The 10496-nt window shown below is 44.1% G+C and overlaps 1 protein-coding gene across 1 annotated transcript; it reads left to right on the top strand.

Annotated features, from left to right (window-relative positions):
* The first annotated feature begins 5326 nt into the window (after window positions 1-5326).
* Window positions 5327-10316, top strand: LOC123079430 (phosphatidylglycerophosphate phosphatase 1, chloroplastic/mitochondrial). Its single transcript, XM_044502200.1, has 5 exons — window positions 5327-5849; window positions 5938-6018; window positions 6444-6517; window positions 6603-6710; window positions 9723-10316. Exons 1-5 carry the CDS (start codon window positions 5417-5419, stop codon window positions 9858-9860), a joined length of 834 nt encoding a protein of 277 aa, XP_044358135.1. The 5' UTR covers window positions 5327-5416; the 3' UTR covers window positions 9861-10316.
* The last annotated feature ends 180 nt before the right edge of the window (window positions 10317-10496 follow it).

The raw sequence follows: 10496 nt of genomic DNA, 5'->3' as shown, positions 1-10496 counted from the left end.
TATAAAACGCATGAAGAAGCTCCATGTTGATGGATCTTTGGACTCACTCGTTTTTGAAAAGATTGAGACATGCGAACCATGTCTATTGGTAGATATGCATGAAGAAACTCCATACAGATGGATCGTTTGGACTCACTTGATTTTGAATCACTTGAGACATGCAAATCATACCACATGGGCAAGATGACTGAAAGGCCTCGTTTTCAGTAAGATGGAACAAGAAAGCAACTTGTTGGAAGTAATACATTTGATGTGTGTAGTCCAATGAGTGCCGAGGCACGCAGTGGATATCGTTATGTTCTTACTTCACAGATGATTTGAGTAGATGCTGAGTATATTTACTTGATGAAACACAAGTCTGAATTATTGAAAGGTTTAAGTAATTTCAGAGTGAAGTTGAAGATCGTCGTGACAAGAGGATAAAATGTCTATGATATGATCATAGAGATGAATATCTGAGTTACGAGTTTGGCACACAATTAAGACATTGTGGAAATTGTTTCACAACTAATACCGCCTGGAACACCATAGTGTGATGGTGTGTCCGAACATCATAACTGCACCCTATTGGATATGGTGCATACCATGATGTCTCTTATCGAATTACCACTATCGTTTATGGGTTAGGCATTAGAGACAACCGCATTCACTTTAAATAGGGCACCACGCAATTCCATTGAGACGACACCGTATGAACTATGGTTTAGAGAAACCTAAGCTGTTGTTTCTTAAAAGTTTGGGGCTGCGACGCTTATGTGAAAAAGTTTCAGGCTGATAAGCTCGAACCCAAAGCGGATAAATGCATCTTCATAGAATACCCCAAACAGTTGGGTATACCTCCTATTTCAGATCCGGAAGCTAAGTGATTGTTTCTAGAAACAAGTCCTTTCTCGAGGAAAAGTTTCTCTCGAAAGAATTGAGTGGGAGGATGGTGGAGACTTGATGAGGTTATTGAACCATCACTTCAACTAGTGTGTAGCAGGGCACAGGAAGTTGTTCCTGTGGCACCTACACCAATTGAAGTGGAAGCTTATGATAGTGATCATGAAACTTCGGATCAAGTCACTACCAAACCTCGTAGGTCGACAAGGATGCATACTACTTCAGAGTGGTACGTAATCCTGTCTTGGAAATCATGTTGCTAGACAACAATGAACCTACGAGCTATGGAGAAGCGATGGCGGGCCTGGATTCCGACGAATGGCTCGAGGCCATAAAATCTGAGAGAGGATCCATGTATAAAAAAGTATAGACTTTGGAAGAACTACTTGATGGTCGTAAGGCTGTTGGGTGCAGATGGATTTTAAAAGAAAGACGGACAATGATGGTAAGTGTCACCATTAAGAAAGCTCGACTTGTTGTTAAGATGTTTTCCGACAAGTTCAAGGAGTTGACTACGATGAGATTTTCTCACTCGTAGTGATGCTAAGAGTCTGTTGGAATTATATTAGCAGTTACTGCATTATTTATGAAATCTTACAGATAGGATGTCAAAAACATTGTTTCCTCGACGATTTTCTTGAGGAAAGGTTGTATGTGATACAACCAGAAGGTTTTGTCAATCCTGAAATATGCTAACAAGTATGCAAAGCTCCAGCAATCCTTCTAAGGACTGGAGTAAGCATCTCGGAGTTGGAATGTACGCTTTGATGAGATGATCAAAGATTTTGGGTTTTTACAAAGTTTATGAGAAACTTGTATTTCCAAAGAAGTGAGTGGGAGCACTATAGAATTTTTGATGAGTATATGTTGTTAACATATTGTTGATCAGAAATGATGTAGAATTTCTGGTAAGCATACAGGGTTATTTGAAAAGTGTTTTTCAATGGAAAACCTGGATTAAGCTACTTGAACATTGAGCATCAAGATCTATAAGGATAGATCAAAAACACTTAATAGTACTTTCAAATGAATACATACCGTGACAAGATTTTGAAGGAGTTCAAAATAGATCAGCAAAGAAGGAGTTCTTGGCTGTGTTACAAGGTGTGAGTATTGAGTAAGACTCAAAACATGACCACGGCAGAAGAGAGAGAAAGGACGAAGGTTGTCCCCTATGCTTTAGACGTAGGCTCTACAGTATGCTATGCTGTGTACCACACCTGAAGTGGGCCTTGCCATGAGTCAGTCAAGGGGTACAAGAGTGATCCAGGAATGGATCACATGACAGCGGTCGAACTTATCCTTAGTAACTAGTGGACTAAGGAATTTTCTCGATTATGGAGGTGGTAAAAGAGTTCGTCGTAAAGGGTTACGTCGATGCAAACTTTGACACTAATCCAGATGACTCTGAGTAGTAAACCGGATTCGTATAGTAGAGCAGTTATTTGGAATAGCTCCAAGTAGCGCGTGGTAGCTGCATCTACAAGATGACATAGAGATTTGTAAAGCACACACGGATCTGAAAGGATCAGACCCGTTGACTAATAACCTCTCTCACAAGAGAGATATGAACAAACCCCATGGGTGTTGGATTCATTACAATCACATAGTGATGTGAACTAGATTATTGACTCTAGTGCAAGTGGGAGACTGTTGAAAATATGCCCTAGAGGCAATAATAAAATGGTTATTATTGTATTTCCTTGTTCATGATAATTGTCTATTGTTCATGCTATAATTGTATTAACTGGAAACCGTAATACATGTGTGAATACATAGACCACAACATGTCCCTAGTAAGCCTCTAGTTGACTAGCTCGTTGATCAATAGATGGTTATGGTTTCCTGACCATGGACATTGGATGTCATTGATAACGGGATCACATCATTAGGAGAATGATGTGATGGACAAAACCCAATCCTAAGCATAGCACAAGATCGTGTAGTTCGTTTGCTAAGAGCTTTTCTAATGCCAAGTATCATTTCCTTAGACCATGAAATTGTGCAACTCCCGGATACCGTAGGAATGCTTTGGGTGTACCAAACGTCACAACGTAACTGGGTGGCTATAAAGGTGCACTACAGGTATCTCCGAAAGTGTCTGTTGGGTTGGCACGAATCGAGACTGGGATTTGTCACTCCGTATGACGGAGAGGTATCTCTGGGCCCACTCGGTAATGCGTCATCATAATGAGCTCAATGTGACTAATGAGTTAGCCACGGGATCATGCGTTACGGAACGAGTAACCGGTAACGAGATTGAACGAGGTATTGGGATACCGACGATCGAATCTCAGGCAAGTAACATACCGATAGACAAAGGGAATTGTATACGTGATTGATTGAATCCCCGACATCGTGGTTCATCCGATGAGATCATCGTGGAACATGTGGGAGCCAACATGGGTATCCAGATCCCGCTGTTGTTATTGGCCGGAGAACGTCTCGGTCATGTCTACATGGTTCCCGAACCCGTAGGGTCTACACACTTAAGGTTCGGTGACGCTAGAGTTGTTATGGGAAATTGTATGTGGTTACCGAAGGTTGTTCAGAGTCCCGGATGAGATCCCGGATGTGACGAGGAACTCCGGAGTGATCCGGAGGTGAAGATCGATATATTGGACGAAGGGTATTGGAGTCCGGAATTGTTCTAGGAGTACCGGGTGACGACCAGCGTGACCGAAAGGTGTTTCGGAGGCCCCGGCAAGCGTTGGGGGGCCTTATGGGCCAAGGGGAGGGGGCACACCAACCCACTAAGGGGCTGTGCGCCCCTCCCAGCCCCTCTCACGTAACCTGGAGAGGTGGGGGCGCCTCCCCTAGGGCAGCCTCCCCTTCCGGCTTGGGGGGCAAGTTTCCTAGGGGTGGGGGCGCCCAAACCCATCTAGGGTTTCCCCTGTGGCCGCCGCCCCTCCCCTAGGGAACCCTAGGGCGCCTCCTCCGCCCCCTTCCCCTTATATATAGTGAGGGAGAGAGAGGGCAGCCGCACCCCTTGCCTGGCGCAGCCCTCTCCTCCTCCAACTCCTCCTCCTCCTCCGTAGTGCTTAGCGAAGCTCTGCCGGAGAACCACGAGCTCCATCGCCACCACGCCGTCGTGCTGCTGGAGTTCTCCCTCAACTTCTCCTCTCCCCTTGCTGGATCAAGAAGGAGGAGACGTCCCCGGGATGTACGTGTGTTGAACGCGGAGGCGTCGTCCGTTCGGCGCTAGATCGGATCTTCCGCGATTTGAATTGCCGCGAGTACGACTCCATCAACCGCGTTCTTGTAACGCTTCCGCTTAGCGATCTTCAAGGGTATGAAGATGCACTCCCTCTCTCTCGTTGTTAGCATCTCCTAGATTGATCTTGGTGACACGTAGAATTTTTTTGAATTATTGCTACGTTCCCCAACAATGGGCTCCATGCGATGGGCCCATGCAACCTAGGCCGTGGCCGCATGACAGGGGTGTGTGGAGCCCTGGTGGGTCCCCTCCAACTGGGCTGCTAGAGCAAGGTTTCCTCTAGTACATATATCAATGTCATATTTTTGTGCATCTAGAAATATAGTTTTCTATTACATAAAAAATGCAAAAATAATAGCAACCGAGAGTTGACGCCGAATTAATATGTTAGTACAATAAAAATAATAAGAACATGTCATAAAACTATGTCTAAATGATGTGTATATCGCATGTACATAACAAAAATTATAATACCAAAAAATATAGATACGACATAGAAGTATTATAGAGCAGCTCCTCCCGCTTTAGATGTGCATTGAGGCGCAAAAATCGAGGTAGTAATGTTGCTCTCGGAGGCCGATGATGGGGGTAGGTCTTCCCGCTCTAGATGTGCACCAGTGAACATGGATGGAGGTGGCGGCGCCGTTCTAGGAGGCTGGCGATGGGAGCAACTCGTCTCTCCCCCCCTTCGCCTACGACAACAATCTCCAACACCGGCCACACTAGTTCCACCCATCCACTACCGACCAATGACCAAGCCTCCCCACCTCCACCTAAACTCCACGAAGCATGACTTGCTCCATTCATGTGTCGTGTCGCTGAGTCAGTGCAACACCTCTCGCTGCTAGCTACATGCCTTCGTCGTAACAATGATGGTGGCTCTCACAAGCAAAGGGGCGAACATTGACGAGAGAGAGGAGCGGCTGTAACTCACAAGAGGAATAGTGAGGGACTAAATCTACTGGCTATTCAGCACTGAGGGACAAAAGATTAAAAAGAGAGAGAGTCAAAACCAGGTTTACATGAGGAATACTGAGTTGAGAAAGACATAGGTTAAACATAAGTTTTAGGGTTAAGAAAATGATTTTAGGGACAAAGCTCATACTACAACTCCCTCTGTAAAAAAATATAAGAGCGTTTAAATAACTACTTCGAAGTACTTCACAATAAGTTGAGACGAAAAATGCGCTTTCGTCTTTCCACTGTAGCTCAGCCTGTGGGGCCAGATTGGCATATGTCCATCTGCAAGAGCATCCATCCGATCTTCTCCCCCACTCGGGCACACCCGGCGACAGCAACCATCTCGTCGCCGCTCTGATGCTAAGGCCGCCGCCGGCGCCACTGCTCCCTCCAGCTTCCCGCGCTTCCCTCCTTCCTCCCCACAAAGCCACAAACCCCAACGCCGAACCCACTCCCGCGACCTCCACGACCGCCAGAGCCACACCCATGGGTGTGGCCGCGTCCTGGCCGCGCGCGCTGGGTCAGCGCTTCAACCCGGGAGGCGTGGCCGCGGTGGTGGCCGTCGCGGCGTCCGAGCCGCGTCTAGCGCTGCCGCACGTGTCGGTGCAGGACATCCGGTGGCTGGACTGGGCGGAGCTCCGCCGCGCCGGGTTCCGCGGCGTGGTTTTCGACAAGGACAACACCCTCACCGCGCCCTACGCTCCCGAGCTCTGGCCGCTGCTGACCACCTCGTTTGACCAGTGCCGCGCAGCCTTCCCCGGCGCCATCGCTGTCTACAGCAACTCCGCAGGTCTGGCCTGGTTGCGCTGCTCTTAGAAAGCGTTGAATTGAGCGAATGTTTGCCTGGTGATGGAATTGATGTGTTTAGGCCGGTGCAGGGTTGAAGCAGTATGATCCAGATGGGTCGGATGCCAGTACGATTGAGGCGACTATCGACGGGGTTCATGTGATTAGGCATGGTAAGTGCTCGGAGACCTCATAGCTGTAGAATTATTCGCTTCCAAAATGTCTGAATGCTCTATGCGCCTGGTCCTCTCGTTGGTGAGCGTTGGCATGTAAATCGATCTGCTTAGGGAAATGGGAGTTTGCAAACTATTAGAGTCTAATGCCATGTTTATGAAAATAAGATAATTAACCTGTCACCACATATATTTATAATGGTAACTTAGTTCAGAAATTCCATTTTGTTAAGTATGAATTGCATCTCATGATACCAAAGCACTAAAAATCTGTATGCAAACTTGCACTTAGATGCTTATTGAGTCTGTTTCTATACCATCTTTCTTTCTGAAATGTAATTTGACTATGTGAGGCAGAAGCTTTCTGTCGATATTGGTACACATAAAAAACAATAGGGATAATGCGTTTCCTATATTGTTTGCAGATGCAAAGAAGCCTGCTGGAGCAGCTAAGGAAATAGAGAGTTATTTTGACTGCTCAGCTTCAGATCTTGTGCTGGTAGGAATGGCTATTATCAGTTCAGACTGTTCTTACTTAATACTAGTATGTATTGATTTTTAAAATATTTTCCCACCTTTTCCAGGTTGGTGACAGATACTTTACTGATGTTATCTATGGAAATAGGAATGGTTTTCTTACTGTATTTACAGAACCATTGAGTTTTGTCGGTGAATCTTACATTGTCAGAAAGGTAAGACCCATGCTCTATGTTTCTCATATGAAATTTAACAACATTAGCTACCTCAAAAATAAAGGAAATAAACAGTTCAATGACAAACACCATAGACCAAGCATGAGCTTTTATCTGTTATACTTGCTAGTCTGTTGTTTTCTTGTGGACGATTTATTCTTATCTACTGATTAAACCATTGAAAAACCAATCGATTATTGTGATTTATTGCCAGTCAGTTACTATATTGAATAATCCTCCGAGTTTTTTTTCAGAACTATGCTACTCACATTCAGCTATTTTGCCTATCAAAGTTTGTTTGCAATCAAGGAATGTGATAATCTTAAGAGATACTACCTCCGATCCAAAACGAAATTTTCGTTTTGAATTTTACCAGTCAAATTTTGAGGCCTTCATACTGCTTACAGTTGGAGGGTTTGACCATCTGTAAAGAAGAAATAATAACATCGAAACTACCAAACTGTTATTACAAAATTTATCATGAATATAATTTTGTAATGTATAATGATTTATTTGTGAGGACACATGTTTGCACAGAATTGACGGTCAAAAGATCATCTTGAAGTCTGTGTCATGTCCTAAAAGACTTGAAAAAACTCGACCAACCAGGGACTAGCCCCTTGTCATGGGTTGTGGTTCGTAAAGGTGAGAAGAATGGTTTAGGATAGGAGCGGAGGTTGTGATCGTGGCTGGTAGGAGGATGAGGCTGACCGCCTCGTTTACCCGTGGCTGTCTAGAGGGGAGAGAGGAGGCTCCAGGCGCAGATATCAGGGGATGAGAAATTGAGGTTATTCTTGCTTGTCTTTATTGATCGACTAGTAGGGACTAGGGACTATATATAGCCCAGTTACAACTTGGTGTCTAAGAAAGGATAAGAATATAAACTCCAATAGATTTGAAGATAGCGCAGAAAACCTTTCCCATAACCAAATCCTCTTTCCTAACAGCTAGATAGCACGTTTCCTGCTGCATCTGCCTTACGTCTCCTCCCATGCTGGTAAGTGAGACCCTTACACCCCCCGGTGGCATTTTCTTAAAGAAGAGGAAACATGAGAAGCTACCCTACGGAGGTAGAGCCACAAACGCGGGTGGCGGCTAGTGAGGACACCAACCTGCTCGAGCTAGCCACTCATCATAAAAGATTTCAATTTTGCTTAGGAGGAAGTATGTATTTTATGTTCGCGTAAGTCAAGTTATGAGGAAACCCCACACTGGATGTTAGACCAGACCAAGGTGGTCTATTGTTGTAATCCCTAGTTCATCCATTGTTTAAGTTTTGGCTGATACTTTTCTTGTGAAAGAGACTTGCTAACTTGATCTGGATGATCATGCTTCTGTTAAGTGTATTAGTTAGCTTCACATTTTTCGCATGTTAAAACTCAGTAATTATCACATACAAGGAACATGCCATGTGCACCAAATTGATGTACCTATCCTATGTTTTACTGTACATTTAGGACGTCCTTGACTCCCAGAAATGCCCACTGAGTCATTGACGCCATGTATGTGTGCGTGTTGGATTTGTTTATCTTTTATTTTTTGACCGCCTGTCGAACTTAGTACTATGACATATCATCCCACTTGTTTCATCTGCTAGTTCTTGTCACCCAGCTCTCCTTTTCTTACCTCTCAAAGCTATGTTCTTCACATTTCTCTTCCAACATCTATGGAGCCAACAGCAGCATGACGGTCCAACACTAGGCCATGTAGCGCTGCTGGCGTATGCTTTGTGATGGGATTTGTGCGGCTCCAGCAGATGTAGCGACTCGGTCGACTCCAACCAACTAGTGGCCTAGTGACGTGATTTGGAGAGCAGTACTGGCCATCTGTGACAGGCATAGTGGGTCCTCGAGGTCCATCAGGAAGGGGAGTTTATGTAGTGAGGGTGCAGGCGGGGAGCAAGCGGCGGCGTGACGGTGGGGTCGGTGACTCGGTGCTCTAATTCATGGATGTTTCTGGAATGACCTAGATAATTGTGAACACTACTGTAGCCACAAATCAAAGCGAGGCAGCTGATGAAGCCCAATGAACAACTGACAAAGCATTCCGATGCTTGGATTCAAATTTTTGAAATTGGCACACTATATAGACTAGTAAGTTATACGTGCATAGCACGTGAGAGCTCATATAGTCAAACTACAACCAAATATAGACATATTGTTACTGTAAAATATATTGTGCCTGTTTTATCTAGGTATCCTTTTTGGCAAGTTATGCCGGCAAATGAAATTGTGAGGCATATGCATGAAGTATAACATACAAAAATCACGTAAAATATACTGAGCGTGTTTTATCTATGTACTCCCTCCGTTCCAAATTACTCGTCGTGGTTTTAGTTCAAATTTGAACTAAAACCACGACGAATAATTTGGAACGGAGGGAGTATCTTTTTTGGCTATCTCAAAGCTAATGTTCTATCTGTAAAGATAAATATGATTTATGAAGGTACATAGACTTGAATAGGAAGTAAAATGAATGATAGTTTCGATAGAAAAAGAAGCTAGGAGAGTCTGTGTATGGAAGAGTCTAGAATAAAGTAGAAGTGTGCTTTAAATTTTGTGCAAAATGTCCATATGACTTTAGCCCAACCATAGAATCTTCTAGATAGTACACATGGAAGAATCCAGTGAAGTAATGAGAAGATCCAACGGTCAACAACACTCGGATTTGCCACGTCTCCACCGTTAGATCGGCTTCATCCAATGGTTGTTATTCAAAGTTATTCGCACACTATATAGAGGTATATATAGATAGTATAGATATGATGCCCATCTTATATAGGCCCATTGTCTTGAGCAACGCACAGCCCATGTAATCTTTTATGTCTCTCCTGTCCCTTAACAGCTTCAAGTATGTGGCTTGCTTGTGCTAGTTTTTCGTAGATACTCCCTCTGTAAAGAAATATAAGAGCATTTAGATCACTACTTCAGTGATCTAAATGCTCTTATATTTCTTTACGGAGGGAGTATTTTGCAGTCTCAAGTTGGTTCTGACCTTGTGTTGCTTCCTCAGGTTAGAAAGCTGGAAGCGTACATTATCAATTATTGGTACAAGAAAGGACACAGACCAATTAAGCACCCTTTGCTCCCTGATGCGAGAACGATTGTGAAGTTTGATCCGTGTGACGGCCCAGTCTCACCTAGAGCATAGCACAGTGATATGTATATGTTGTTACCAACTGATACGCTTCTGGAGAACTCATTGGATTCTTATATCTGAACCTCAGAAAATTTCCGTTCCTTATTGAGCTGAATATGGAGGGGAATATGATGTAAAAAAAACTTGATATCGTTCATGTTCAGCGGCTTCTTTTGGTTCAAGGTCGTGACGATCAACAGAAGTGCATTTATGTTGCCGATCTGCTGAAGTGCATTTATTTTGCCGATCTGCTGTTGTGCTTGAACAGCACGGCTGCTGCTGCGCACGCTCCAACAGCGTAGGGGTAATTTCTGGAGCTGCCGATCTAATCGTTGTAACTTGTAAGACTGTAACGCTTGAAACTGCATACTGTGTCACAGTCAGTATAGAGTCTGGAAGAGCCCAGGCATGGATTTTCAGGTATCCAAGTATGTAAATTTCATGATTTTTACATGTAAAAGTTTCACATGGCACCTTGAACCCCTAAACACCCATTGTTTTGGGTAAGCTTATTTGACAATTCTACAAAACCAAGCCCGCGTAAGGGCATGTATAATGGTGCTATCTTAGGAGTGACACGTAGGATAAATGATGAGGTGAAGGAGAGAGAAATCATAAGAAAAGGTTTGTCTTCTCTTATTTAAGAGA

Source organism: Triticum aestivum, chromosome 3D, assembly GCF_018294505.1.
Source record: "Triticum aestivum cultivar Chinese Spring chromosome 3D, IWGSC CS RefSeq v2.1, whole genome shotgun sequence".
Classification (NCBI taxonomy): Eukaryota; Viridiplantae; Streptophyta; class Magnoliopsida; order Poales; family Poaceae; genus Triticum; species Triticum aestivum.
Note: the sequence above shows the minus strand (reverse complement) of the source record. Positions and strands in the feature narration are given on the sequence as shown.